We start from the raw sequence: 15,330 nt of genomic DNA, 5'->3' as shown, positions 1-15,330 counted from the left end.
AAATGACCCCTAGTGGCCAATAAAACTACAGTTTCAAGTCAGTAACCACTATACTGTTCTGGTATTTAGTACAGAGGATTAAGAAAATAAACTGCTAACGTGCTGCTTACTAAAGTCAGAGTTTGATTCCATTAGCCTCCATTTACCTACTGTGTATCTCTGAGCACATTACTTAGCCAGATAGTGCTCTGGGGTTATAGGGAAATTGAGCTAAGCTCCTCAATGGACTTCCTGACTGTAGGCCTAGTAGCTTGTCTGACAATTAGCACAGTGGTTTGAGGCTATGACCTGTTAAAAACCTGCTTTCTTGTAGTCCATATTATAGGGTTTGATTCCTCCCACCTCCATTTACCTGATATATGACTCGAAGTCATTTAAACAAACAATGCTCCCGCCTTGCACCTGAGAAAGGGTACCGGTGTCCATTGGGCTTACTCACCTAACAAATGAATTAAAAAATACCTATGAACCTATATTAGCCCACAGAGTATATCTAATTATTCATGCACTTACCAAGAATGGGCCATGCTCTGTGAGAAGTCCAAGCAGGGAGCTACAGCCAGGACCACCATTCAGCCATAGGACCACTGGACAGGCAGATGGGTTACTCTGAGACTCCACAAACCTACAGAAGAGACATAGTCAAACAACACAAGGTGAAGAAGTTTTGTAAATTGTCTTAATGATTAGAAAACTGGAAAATTATATGAAGAAAATCCATTGCCCTAAAGTCTGCAAAACAGTTTACTGTTATTTTTATCCATTTTTTAATATGTTTTACTTATGTGTGAGTATATGTATGCATTTGTATATATACATACATACATACATACATGCACACATGCATGCATGCAAACACATGTATGAACAAACTCTGTGCTGTGAAAATTAAGTACAAAGTACAATTTTTATATATGAAAGTAAGAGTAAAATTATGTTTTTATTTTGTTCTCTTTATCTGTATTGCTTGTAAACCATTGCAACTCATAAATTTGATTAATCAATTCATTCAGTTTAGAGAAACAGCCAGTCAAAGGAGGCAGTCATCCAAACATCATCAGGTAATTTTGCCTGTTGCCCTACTTCCCTGGCCCTAACAGCTGATATGCATACTCACTTGCACAAATTCCCAGCCTGTATACTGCAGGCTGCACTCCCACAGTAGGGGTTAGTGCCACCGCAGATCAGATTGTGTCACTTCCCCCCACAGATGGACAAGCTGGTGTTGTCTGCTCGGAGATGTCCTTCCTGATCAGCTCTGCCAGCACCTGGGCTGCTAGTCAAACCTGGGTCATATGGGTCAGAGTTAAGGTTTTAGTCCTCTAGATCATGTAGCCAGCTAGAGCAAAACAATGTTTACCAACAAAGTTGTGTCTTTCAGTCATTCAAATCTAGTTTCAAACCCTATTGTGCCAGAGTGCATTACTGGAGTGTGTGTGTGTGTGTGTGTGTGTGTGTGTGTGTGTGTGTGTGTGTGTGTGTGTGTGTGTGTGTGTGTGCGCGTGTGTGTGTGTGTTTTTGTAAGTCACGGTGTAATTGACATTTTGTGCTTCAAGCAGTAGTCATCACAAGTTGAATATAATATTATGCAGCAAACATTCCTTGTTATTTATGTTTTTATCCATGTTTGTAGAATTTTGCTAACTAAAAAATGGGGTTAAAATAACAGTGATAACCAGTAGATATCTTTGTGATAAAATCTTAAAAGGATGCAAGACAACACTGAATTTGTTTGAATATGATAGTATTAGAAAAAAAATGTGTGCAAGCTGAAACTATCAAATTATTATGGTAAAACCTTAAAAAGGCATAGGATAACACTGCATTTGTTTGAATATGATAGTCTTAGATGCAAAAACATTCACTGCATTGGGTAGGCAATGTTGAACAACAAACAGCCTTTGGTGTGTGCATTTCAGAGACACATTAGCATGAGCGATGGAAACTAAGAAGCACAGATGCTCTAAGTATCTGCTAATGGTGGTATAATGGGATGTTAATAAGCAACAGTATTAGTTTCGAGATCTCATGCTGCAGCATATGGGCAGCATATATAGTTTCCACATGCTAAAGAGAAGAGAGCACCATGCAGGCTTTCTATGACATAGGCCATTTCTCTGAGATACTAGAAGTCATAGATAGCATGCACATTGAAATAAAGGCCCCCACCTAGTGGCCTGGGAAGAAGATGTCTGAAACATAAAGAGTATTACTCCATCAGCAGCCAGGTGGTCTGTAATACACAGGGTATCATCTGCAATGTGTCTGCAGGCCACATGGGCAGTTACTCTGACACCTGCATATGGAGCCCATGTTACCTTTATTAACAGTTTGTGATGGGTGACTTTCCCTAAGGCCATCTTATTGGTGATGCTGGATATGCCCTGGTACCTTGGAAGATGGCACCTATTCATAATCCACAGACTGTGACAGAGCATGGCTTCAACTATGCCCTATCACAAATCTGGGTCATTGTGGACCATGTGTTTGGGCTGCTGAAGGCATGCTTTCACTGCCTGGATATATCTTCTGGTTGTATGCTGCAGTATGACTCTGGCACATGAGATAAAAATGTCCTTAGTGTGTGCAGTGTTACACACCATGATAACTAGGAAGCAGCTGCAGCAGGGAGGCCAATTGTAGGATTAACAGCTACCAGCACACCAGACAGTGGAGCGTGATCCAGATGAAGACACCAGACAGTGGAGCGTGATCCAGATGAAGACACCAGACAGTGGAGGCGTGATCCAGATGAAGACTTGGTACAGGACCAAGCAGTAGGGGATGAACATGCTAGATGAAGGCAGGAGCAGTATGCCATAGCAATGGCAAAGAGACAGTGACTGGCACATAGCACATAGCTTCAGCCCATAGTAAAGCATATACACTACAATAAAAGAGATGCAAGCAAATCCAATACCAGACTGTGCTTACTCATGTGTTAGAAATAGGCAACCCAGTAACAAAGTACAAAGGGCTGGGCACAGTCATCACCATTTGCACAGGTGGGGTAGTAGCATGAGTGTGCAATGTCTTCCATAGGGACATGTGTGAGTGCTGTACGAAATGCAAACTTTTAAGTACACTGTGAGTATGCCTAAGGTACAGAAATTATTTTTTCTGGAGATAGTCAAAGCTAGCCATACATTTCAGCAAAAATTATTTAAGTTTATTCCCTGACCTTCCATTACCTTGATAAATTAGTTTATTACAAAATATTCAAAACAATGCAGTAATATCACTGGCTGGAAATATCTTTGATGCATTTGCATGAATGGGTAAAAGAATGCAGGGACTGGCTAAATTAGAATATATAGTTTTGTGAGGTACCTTGTTCCTGGATTAGCAAACAAACAGAGTCCTAAGGACTCTAACCCTAGTATCCTTTGTCACAGAAAGATATTCAGACACATAACTGATATTTAGGCTGCAACCCCAGACAATCTGCATAGCCATTGCAGTGGTCATCTAGAAAATAAAACAGTTGCTAAGGTGATCTGCAAACTAGGTACAGTCACAGAGTACACAAAGACACAAATACCCCTAAGAAGGCCTGACACAGACCAATAACGAGTGCCAGACCAACTGTCTAAAACTCAATGCCAAAAAATGCATAGTAGAATTCTTTGACAAGACGGCTACCCCAGGAAAGTACTGCATTGATAATATACCCTAAGAATGGAGACATAATTGAGGGACTTGAGAATGCATGTGTACAGTAACCAGGACTTTGGTCATGATGTGCCTATGATAGTAAGCAAATCATTCTATGTTGTGCAACTTATAAGCTAAGGTATGTCATCTAGGTCCAAGGATGTCATTGCTTCACTGTACTTAACCCTCATCAGACCAGTCATTGAGGACAATGCCCCCTTTGTTGTGTACCTGACCGGGCATATGCAACAACTGGAGCATCTACAGAGGTTTCCCACAAAAAGAATGTAGGGGGGCAAGCAGCATGTTCAACGTGGACTGCCTCAAAGCTCTATCCCATACTCTGTCTCCTACAGACTGCTGAGATGAGATTTATGTCTTCCCTACACAGCATCCTCTGATCCTACCCTGATGGACCTGTTGCAGATATGTAAAATAAATAGCATGAGAATTACCCAGTCTAGGGACCTAAACCTCACTCAGTCTAGGGACGTAAACCTCATCTGCAACATAAATAGGACATGTTGGGGGAACAAGTATATGTCTCTCTGAAACAGGCTCCATCCATGTGAAGAAGAGTTCCTAACCAAGTTCAAGCATAACTTGGAACAGTGGATGGGGAATCAGAAATTTACCCCTGGTCTGGCATCTATGTCTCTATTAGACAGGGGCAACCTGTAGATACTTGACCACCCATGCCCAAGCCTACATACACCTCTTAAAATACCCTAGGGTATCACAACCTATCAGATACATTCAGTAAGCATGGCTAGGTTTAAAACGGCCCACTGTGGTCAACAGCCTAGTAATAACCTATGAACTTATGAATCAAGCCAAGGTACAGACTCTAGAAACAGGTGTCTATTTCTATGCTCTAGGTCTACACACTAAACTGCAGAGGTAGCCCCTATGTTCACTCTGTTACCAGCATTAAAATAAAAAAAAAAAAACATCTGAGTAAAACATTTACTTTACAACAGATTTTAAGGGAGAGATCATTATAACAGTAAATTATAACATGGGTTTACCCACCTTCTTTTTCCTTCTCTGTTTGGCTAGATTTTAAATTAGCTGTCCCTTTCTTCCCTTTAAGGACTAATACTGTTATGTGCCTGCCTCTGAACACAGCTATGTTAAGTGCCACAGACACTTGGTATGTATCCAGACTTTTCATGTGCTTCTATTCTTCATGCCCCATGCAACCTTTATAGAGAACTGTGTTTGTTATAGGTGTATGCCCAATATGTCAGACTTTCAATATCAAACACAACAATATGGCTTGCAATAGGTGTGCATCAGTATGTTAAACTATCAATACCAAACACAGCACTATGGTTGATGAACATTTCAGGAATCATCAGTTAAAATAAAGCTTTATACAATAACCCTACAGGGATGAAGGAATATTAGGGTTTACTGTTACAGCGCCTTTCTGTGCATATCTACTGGTATTTAAATATCTTGTACAACTGTTCTATGTTCTTAAGGCAGGATATTGTAACAGTAAATCATAAAACTGGGTAGATTCTCAAGTAGAACTTTTGTTATGGGAGGGGGAATAGTTGCAGGATTCATTATAGTACAACTGTGCAAAAACCTTTTCTACTGTAGGCTGTGCCATCAGCATGTAGATTTGGTAAATATGTGGAGAACTATCTAGCCATAAGACAATTTCCAAAATATCTTGAGCAGAAGTCATTTCTAAAGTAAACAGCTAAAGCTGCTGCTGCCCTGCTGAAAAGAACTATGCTTTGCAAAGCTTTTGTTTCCTTATAGTATAAAAGGGCAATTTGGTTGACCAACCATTTATATAGTTTGTTTATTGTCAAGAAGGTCTTCTGAATCTTTTTTTAATATTTCACGTTTTCCTTAACTTATGTTGTGCCCTGGCATATTACCTGAGCTGAATATATACATCTGACATTTAAAAGTTCTGCTTTCTTTCATCCTGGCAATTAGGGAAAACATACGTGTGGATGAACAGACAGGTGAAAAGATATTGCTGAGACAATTTCTGACATAAAACTTTCATTGTGAAACAGACTGTGAGGTGATTTACTTTTAAGAGTTGTTAACTGAAATTCTTCTACCTGATTTAATAGCCACTAGACAAAGTGTCTTTCAGGAGACGTACTTTACAAGTATTGTGCCTTATGGTTCAAAAGGATTTAAAATGGAAGTTTTAAGAGATGGGAGTATGCCTTCTTACAAAATGTGAAAAGCACCTTTCAGGAAGGCCTTTACTGATGGATTTACTGGTACATGTTGATAGGTAGTGGCACAAGTATAAACATGCACTTTGATGGATGAATAAGGCAAGTTTAGCTGAAGCAAGCAGTCTAAGACTGAAACTTAAGAAAGTTCCGAGGGTCAAAGCTTTTTGCAGCAGTACGACAGAAAAATCACTTCCTTGCCTGTAGGAAAGATTTTTCGTATTAGGTTTTCTGGTTGCTTTATGATGTTCAGGATCTCAGTATTAGAAATTCAAATTCTGCCCTTTTAAGTTAATAGATTTAGTGTCTTGAGACATGTAAGAACTCACTTTGCTGGTATATGAGTAAGGACTTTGCAGAAGGAAAGGCCATGGAGAAAGATTGATCAGCACCATTAAAACAGAAAATCATGGCTGTCTGAGCAGGGTTACTTACTGACTACTGACCCTTACTCTAACAAAATAGGAATCATCTAACTAATTTCAGTTATTTCTGTGCTTCTCTGACAAAGGGCTGTTTAACAGACAAAATCATGGAACACTTAAGGTAAGGAGAAAGATTTTGGGGTAATGGCTTGGAGCTTATTTATTGTTGAGACTGCATGTATTAATGCTGAGTCATCTGCATACTAAATTAAAATAGATTGGTTGAATGGAGGTTATTAATAAATATATTAAATAGTAGGGGACCCAGGATAGAGCCCTGAGGGGCACCTTTTAAATGCAACTTTTTTTTAATGTGCAGATCTATAGCTAACATTAAAATATAATTCTAAAAAGTTAATAGACAACTGTTACTGTCCTACAGGTAGATAACCTATTTAAGTAAGAGAATGTTGTATATATTGCAATGTGTTATGATTCGGTTTATATCAGAAAAATATGACAAAGATGGGTACAAGGATGCATGAACAGTTGGAGTCTAGAAAAAAACAAATGCAACAATGCATTAAGTAAGTATGCAATGAACTGTGCTTATTTTTTTAATTTATATTTGGAGTTTTAAAAGCTGTAGCTGACAAAGTGCAGGGAGAGGATTTAAATGCTGTATTAAAACACAAACTGGGGCATTAATAAAGGTACACATTGTGGTAATCTTGTGGGATTCAGAAACACCCCTAACACAGTGCTGCAAGCTGATCTAACATGGAGACGTGTAGCAACATGTAGGGTTGGCTCCACAGCCATGCTGAATGCTAATGAAACAGTCTAGGGAGAGGCACATGCTAATTAGCCATGTACTGTATTCTCTGGAACAACCTCAAGGAAGACATTTACATTCTGAACAATTCAGCAGGTTTTGTTAATTGAAAAGGCACATCGAGAGTAGGCTCCAAACCTGGCCATGAGAAGGCAACCAAGACCTATGTTGGTAAATATGCAATCATACCAGCAGAAAGAGTTGATCATGACAAAACTGTGATAGAAGGGAACAGTATTAAAAACTGGAGACAACAGGGTGTTTGTGGAAAATAATTATTCACTGTACACCAGGCAGAAGAGAAACAAATTTATCCCAGCAATCCAGAAGTGTTGAGAGGCAGTTGTGAGATTCAAGCTACAGTATCCAGCTGTCTTCAGAGTATTTTTCCTGGATAGTAAAAGACATTTTTTGATGCAGAACAGGCTAAGGAAGAAATAAATAAAAGTTTATCCAATGAAAAAGTGAGCCAGCAAGCTGAAGGGGAATCAGTTTCTTATTCTTCTAACTATAAAGTTCATAGAGAGACTATACCAGTGAAATATTTTCCATCATTTCAAAGTAAAATGCTTAAGAGTGAGAACAAAACCACAGGGGTTGACTAGAAGAATCAGGAGTACCTTGGACTTGAACTAGAGTTTGCTTTTGGGATATGGAGATGAATGGGAAGAAGACCAGCAGCACTGAAATTAGTGAATACATGGAAGACTATAAAGCATCAGTCACATTTGTGAAATATGGGTTTGCAAGAAAAAATGTATGAAAAAGGCTGGATATTTGTTGATTTTGTTAAATTTGGGGGTGGACTGTAAAGCACATACCATACTTTATGTTATTCATGTTTAGAAGTACACTAGAGAGGAAAACAATAACTGCAAATAAAGCAACTTTTATTCTGCTTATTATTATTTGTATAAAGCATTTCATGATATAAACTGCATGGTATAGTAAAACAGTTTTGTGTAGTGAGCAGTCAGGGGTATTGTAAATGTGGGGGAGTCTCTTCAGTGACTATTGTATGTGTTAAAGATATTAAAGTGAACAAGTACATTTTATTTGTAAGAAACATAGGCTTTACATTGTAACAAGAAGAAAGGCTGGATAAAAGCAAGTCTAATGTTAATATGCTGTGATCTTGAACTACTGAGGTGGAGGGGGTGCACTGACTATATTATATATGGAAATTAAGATATTTCTCTTATTTTTATATGGGTCAGTGTCTAGATTAATGCCCTTGGGTAAAGCTAATAAACTTGTGTCATTGTAAGTAAGTAGATTTTAAAGATAAGACAAAACAATGTAAGTCATGAAAAATGCTAAATTCCTTACATCTGCTAAGCTATTAGCCTGTTTTTTTCCATTAGTAAGTGTTCAGTGGGGGTCACAAAGTCTGCAGCTGAAGGTAGCTGTACATTCTGTTCTGAGTGAAATTGACTAACATTTATTGCTCCGTACTGTTCTATGGAGAGAGCTATCTGCAAGTTCAAGGAATTAATCTTGAGTGTTCTGAGCATTCTTTGCTTAGGGAAATGCAAAATGTAAAGGCACAATGGCAAACAATTCAGTGAAAAAATAAAGCTTGAAATTATGGGAACTGAATAAAAGATAGCAGCCTCCCTAGTAGCCTTACTACTTTAATGCATTTACTAGAACAGTGTACATTTTAATTTTATTAAAGATAGCTAGTGCACTTTTCTTTAGGCCTAAAAGCTAATGTATCTTAAAGGATACAAGTTGTTTTTCACATCTGGGAGGAGAGCAGAGATAAGAAAACAACAGAGAGGAATCAGTGTAAATGGAAACACAGGTTGTACCATGTGCTTTAACATGGGTAACCTTAATTTTAGGTTAGGTAATACCAGTGGGTGCATATGTTGATCTGGAGCAGTTGTTCCTATCTGGACGATTAAACTTATTTTTTTTTTGAAGAGCTACATAGTTGTGTGTGTTTGTTCTAAGATAATAGGGAAAGGGGTGTTTTAAAAATGTATCTATTTTTTAAATGTGACATAGCTTCTAATGGAGGTGAGAAGAAACATCTGTATAAAAGATCAGCCTGTAATACATTAGTGTATACATGTAACACAAAAGTTGGAAATACACCTTCAAAAACTGTCATGTACGATATGTGGGAACAACAGCTTTTTATCATGATGGCTACATTATCCATAATATCTTGCAACGTAGATGACCTTACAGGTATAGACAAAAAGGAAAAAGTATTGAATTATATTAAGAAATGCAAAGTGCAAATAACAGTAGATACATTTGGAAAGAAATGAGCATGTGAATCTGACAAAGAAATGATTTCAATATGGATATTCAGCAGAATATCAGCGATAAAGAGAAAGGGGAGTAATTATAATTGCTAGATGTGCTCCAATACTGATGGAAGAGGAAAAAAAACAACAGTGGTAGATTTGTGGTAGTAAGGGGCTATTGGCAAGGGAGGAGGATTATGCTAGTGTGTATTTATATTCCACCAAAAACTGCTATTAAGGAGATTAAGAACATTTTAGGAGAAATAGCCAGCTTTCAGCAGGGAATATTACTTATAGATGGGGACTAGAACTTGATTTTCAATAGTAAGGATGTATCGGGGGGATGTGGAAGGCAAAATATAACAAAAGAGAGTAGATTTCTGAAGACATTTTGAAAATAGTTGGTATGGAAGATGGGAATTTAGTAGTAGGAATTCAGAATTTATATATTATTTCTCTAGGTACAAGAACTGGGCTAGACTAGATAGAAATTATATTTTACAGGAACATTTGCATTTACTTGAAAGCTTCAACACCCAATGAATATTTCAGATCATGCACCAATAAAAACTAAGATAAAAATGTAGGGCAAAAAATTAAAAAGGAGACACTGGTCCTTTCCCACCTACCTATAAAAAAGACAGGAATTTAAGAAATGGGTAGTGGAAATTATTTGAGTTATTAGGGGAATATAGAAATATCTTCAGATGTTATAGTTAGTGAATGTGATAAAATAAAAGCAGAGTTTAAAAGCAGAGTAGAAATAAAAGAGAAAGAGGAAGAGATATGATTAAGAATAGGATTACTTAGATGAACTGACTAAAGTTAAAGTATTGAAGAATAAGGGGAATTTGAAGAAGAGTGCTAAAGGGAAAATACAAGTGTATCTGGATAATATGCATGATTTTTGAAAGATTGCTTAAGCAATTAGTTTTTGATACCACCAGAGCATGAAAAAACTTTGAGTACAACACCTTACCTATGAAGAACTTACACAGCAGAGAGCAGAAAGAGCTATGGTCAAACTTAGGGAGCTTATAACAAGAAAAATAACCAGAAATCCTGACAAGGTTTTAAAGATATTTTAGAAATTTTATGAAAATTTGTATAAAGCAGAGAAATGTGGAAATCAGGAAAGAACACACATGGAAATGTTTATGGAAGACTTCATTATGCCAAGGATAAAAGAAGATGAGGCTCAGCAACTATCAGTTAAGACAGGAGGGAATGAGATAAAAACAGTGATGTATAATCAATCTTCAGGAAAGTCTCCAGGAGCAGATGGCATTCCTGTGAAGTTTGGAAGTTAGGAGGGAAGAAAGTGATAAAGATCTGAAAGACTTTGTTTAATTGTGTTTCAAAAGGAAGAGAAGTACCAACATCTTGGAAGAAAGCTGCTTTGGTTGTATTACCTAAGGATGGTAAAGTTCCATCAGACACAGCTTCATACAGATGCATTTCAATTTCAAACCATGATTGTAAACTGTTTATGTCTATGCTAACTAAAACAATTGCAAATGTGTGGCCAAAATTGATAGATATGGATCAATGTGATTTTGCAGAGGGGAGGAAACTTTTGCTAACATTAACAGAACCATGATGAAAAGAGGGAATCAGAATGTAAGGAAATACTGTTGTTGTTGGTGAGTCTTGATGCAGTGAAAACATCAGCCTACTAAGCTGGGATTTTATAAGTAAGGCAATGGAAGCATTTACATTTCCTGATACAATAATAAGGTTAAGTAAGAGGATATATGAAGGACAGGAGGCAAAAGTAAGAGGGTTCCTCTCTGATAAGTTGCTTTTGAACAGAGAAACCAGGCAGGGGTATCCTCTTTCCCCTTTGCTATTTGCTTTATATTTAGAGCCATTGTCAAAGAAAATAAGCAAGTCAGAAATGCAAGGATATAATTGGTATGGTAATCAAGAAAAGTTGGATTTATTTGCAGTTGATATTATTTTGTACCTGATAAATCCAGAAAAGGATACCTTGGTGTTGTGGAACATGTTGGGACAATTTCAGCTGTTTTGGGGATATAACATTAATGAAAATGCAACAAAGACTATAGATATAAATTATGTACCCTCACATGAACTGCTTCAGAAATACCTATATTTATGTGGATACAATAAAATGAAGCATGTGGGAGTATGGATTAAAAAGGCTTCTATAATGGAAGAAACTAAACAAAAGATAATACAAAAACTGAGAAATTGGAAACTCCTGTTTATAGATATGGATAGTAAGATACAAGCAATGAAAATGTTTTTAGTCCATTTAATTTTATATATGGGACATGCATATTTTTATCAACCAGACGAGAAGTTGTAAACACTAATTAATAAAGAGTTGAAGGAATTTATCTAGGAGGGGTAAAAGACAAGATGTAAGTGAGTTAAATTGATCCTTACAATACAATAAGGTAATTTATGATTACATGATTTGAAGGGGTATTTTACAACTACTCAGTTAAGGCTCATATACATAACACAAGTATAAGGTTATAATTCTAAATGGAAGGGGATGATGATAATGATGAAGAAGGAGAGGGAAAGTTCAAGAAATAAAGAGAGAGAGTGGGATTTTGGATGCAGATCCATAAGGAGAATAACAACGACCATATAGAATATTATATTCATAAAGTAGCAGAAAGTATTCTAAGAACTAAGTTTACAATAGAATGGTGAAAGGAGATTTTGCCAGTAGGGATGACTGCAACTAGGGGTACAGAAAATAGGCAAGAGGGATCTGGAATGTAAGGGAAAACCTGGCAAAGGAACCAAGGTATTAGGAGCAAAAACTAGACAGGTAAAGGTAAAAGAGTGCATAAGTCCAAGAAGACATTTGGACTGCAGGTTAGAGATTTCATTCCTTACCAAGGACTGATATCAGAGTATAGGCAAAGAGAAAATGATAGGGAGTAGGGGAATTTTAAATGAAAGACCTGCTCTGGTGGTTGTTTTAGGTGGATCTAGGACAGAAGCTGCTGTTAAAAAAGAGATAAATAGTAGACCAAATAAATTATTGCATGATAACTATTAGAATCAGTCAGAGGAGGCTAGAAAAGATGGTCAAGATCATGCTGTTCATTGGAACAAGATGCTTGGCCTTTAGCTCACTTAACTGGCTTGAATAAACATCGTAAAAACTTTAAAAAAAACTTCTACAGGTCATCTTATTCCCCTTCTTTGGATGGGATTTAAAGAATTCTTCTAGATGTAAGAGCTAAGGTGATATATTCTGGGCCTAAACTTGTTACTCTATTGGGTTTGCCCATTGTCCTCTAGGTCACAGGTTGGATACAAAACCCAGCTCAAGCACTATGTGTTTTGTGTTATGTTTTACTATCTGCATCAACAGCTTTCCTCAGCATGGATTTCAATATTTTATTAAACCTTCCTAGTAATCCAGCAGTCTGTGGATGGTAGACTGATGTCTTTAACTGTTTTACTTTAAAACGCTGACATAACTGATGCATTACTTTTGACATAAGGTGAGTACCTTGGTCAGTAAGTACCTTTGTAGTGATACAGATTTCGGTGTGAGTACATTGGTTAGTAAGTACCTTTTTAGTGATACAGATTTCGGTGTGAGTACCTTGGTCAGTAAGTACCTTTTTAATGATAAAGATTTCGGTGTGAGTACCTTGGTCCATAAGTACCTATTTAGTGATACAGATTTCAGTGTGAGCACCTTGGTCAGTAAGTACCTTTTTAGTGATACAGATTTTGTTGTGAGTACCTTGGTCAGTAAGTACCTTTTTAGTGATACAGAGTTTGGTGTGAGTACCTTGGTCCGCAAGTACCTTTTTAGTGATACAGATTTTGTTGTGAGTACCTAGGTCAGTAAGTACCTTTTTAGTGATACAGAGTTTGGTGTGAATACCTTGGTCAGAAGGACCTTTTTAGTGATACAGATTTCGGTGTGAGTACCTTGGTCAGTAAGTACCTTTTTAGTGATACAGATTTTGGTGTGAGTACCTTGGTCCATAAGTACCTTTTTAGTGATACAGATTTCAGTGTGAGCACCTTGGTCAGTAAGTACCTTTTTAGTGATACAGATTTCATTGTGAATACCTTGGTCAGAAGGACCTTTTTAGTGATACAGATTTCGGTGTGAGTACCTTGGTCAGTAAGTACCTTTTTAGTGATACAGAGTTTGGTGTGACTACCTTGGTCCGCAAGTACCTTTTTAGTGATACAGATTTTGTTGTGAGTACCTAGGTCAGTAAGTACCTTTTTAGTGATACAGAGTTTGGTGTGAGTACCTTGGTCAGAAGGACCTTTTTAGTGATACAGATTTCAGTGTGAATACCTTGGTCAGAAGGACCTTTTTAGTGATACAAATTTCAGTGTGAGCACCTTGGTCAGTAAGTACCTTTTTAGTGATACAGAGTTTGGTGTGAGTACCTTGGTCAGTAAGTACCTTTTTAGTGATACAGAGTTCGGTGTGAGTACCTTGGTCCGTAAGATCTTTTTAGTGATACAGAGTTCGGTGTGAGTACATTGGTCAGTAAGTACCTTTTTAGTGATACAAAGTTCGGTGTGAGTACCCTGGTCAGTAAGTACCTTTTTAGTGATACAGATTTCCATGTGAGCACCTTGATCAGTAAGTATCTCCTTAGGAATACACAGACCAGAGAGAAACAATATTAGATCCCGGACAATAACCTTAACATTTGCTTTGCATAATGGTAATGTTTCTGGAAATGTGGTTGAATAATTTATTATGACTACTATATACTGATGCCCATTGATGAATTGTATTAATTACCCCACAATGTCCAAATATGTTCAAATGGCACTTCACTGATACACACTGGGATTTAGGAACTTTTATATCCAGGATGGGTGCAGTTTTCTCACATTCTGAACAAGAATCAAAGACTTTCTCTATCTCGTTCATTATGCCTGGCCAGTAAAATCTGGCTAATACCCTTGTCTTAGTTTTGTCCATTCTCATATGGCTTCCTAACATGTGACTATGGACAAGCTTCACTACTTGTGTCCGATAAGGTTTTGGCACTAATGACTGATGTTGAATTTCTTTCCTTTAATTACTCGGTACAAGAGGTCATCTTCTGACATAAAATAGGATTAAAAAGTAATGGAACCATTCTGTTCACTCTCTTCCCCTGCAGCCTCCATTATGTTCTCTCTCTTGCTCTACTAACTTACTTATAAGTTCACTAACCTAGTATTAATTTGTTCAGTAATTGGCTTTGAGATGGAAGGTTTAGGTTCTTCCCCTATAAATATTGATACTGAAGTTTTTTGTATGGCTTCCTCTAGAAAAAAATAGCTTAAAACAAAAATCACCTTCTGTTTACTTTCTCATCTATCAGCACAAGCCTTTTCAGTACTTAGTTTTCTTTGGTTCACAAATTCCTACTGTTTAGATTCCATTTACAGTTGCATTCTGTGCTTTATACTAGCCAGAATATGCTCAGAGCTCTGCATTCTCCTCCTTTTTGCATTTTCTGATCTCACTTTGTTCCGAAATTCCTCACTGAAGTTCCTTTCCTTTTTTATATTTTTCTCAGCTTCCCAGTTAATGCTTCTTGTAAGCATTTGTGCTGACTCTTTTTCACACTATTTACTTTAAAATTTCCTATTAGTTCATTTTGAGTTCCTGTACTAACATCTCTGCATCAGAGGCATGTTTCTGATAACAGATATGATCCATTTTGCTGTCTAACCATAACCAAATTCTGAATCATTTGTAGTTTCTGTCAACTCCCCTCTCATGACTTATTTCTGAATCTCCAAATCAGTGTTACCGCCTTGATTTTCCACTCTCCAGTTCTTATACTGAGTGGGTGTATCATGCTGCAACAGTGTGTTCATGGATTCTGCCTCCTCTCACATTTTTAGTAGTGCTTTAAAATGAGGAAAGACTTTTCCTAATATCTCAGTGTCAAATTAGGAATTACAGTCACAGGTCCAGTAGTTTTCTTAGAACTGTCTTAATTTCCACATATTTGATGGGATACACTATTCTG

The 15,330-nt window shown here is 37.2% G+C and overlaps 1 protein-coding gene across 1 annotated transcript in view; it reads right to left on the bottom strand.

Annotated features, from left to right (window-relative positions):
* LOC122817074 (lysosomal protective protein-like) overlaps positions 1-15,330 on the bottom strand; it is a 337,956-nt gene that overhangs the window by 259,328 nt on the left and 63,298 nt on the right. Inside the window, exon 3 of the mRNA XM_044090226.1 lies at positions 514-625. Within this exon, the coding sequence (XP_043946161.1) occupies positions 514-625 (112 nt within the window). The remainder of the gene's footprint in view (positions 1-513; positions 626-15,330) is intronic.

This window comes from Protopterus annectens, chromosome 12.part0 (genome assembly GCF_019279795.1).
Source record: "Protopterus annectens isolate FY-2018-M chromosome 12.part0, PAN1.0, whole genome shotgun sequence".
Taxonomy (NCBI): Eukaryota; Metazoa; Chordata; order Ceratodontiformes; family Protopteridae; genus Protopterus; species Protopterus annectens.
This window is presented reverse-complemented; position numbering and strand designations above follow the sequence as displayed.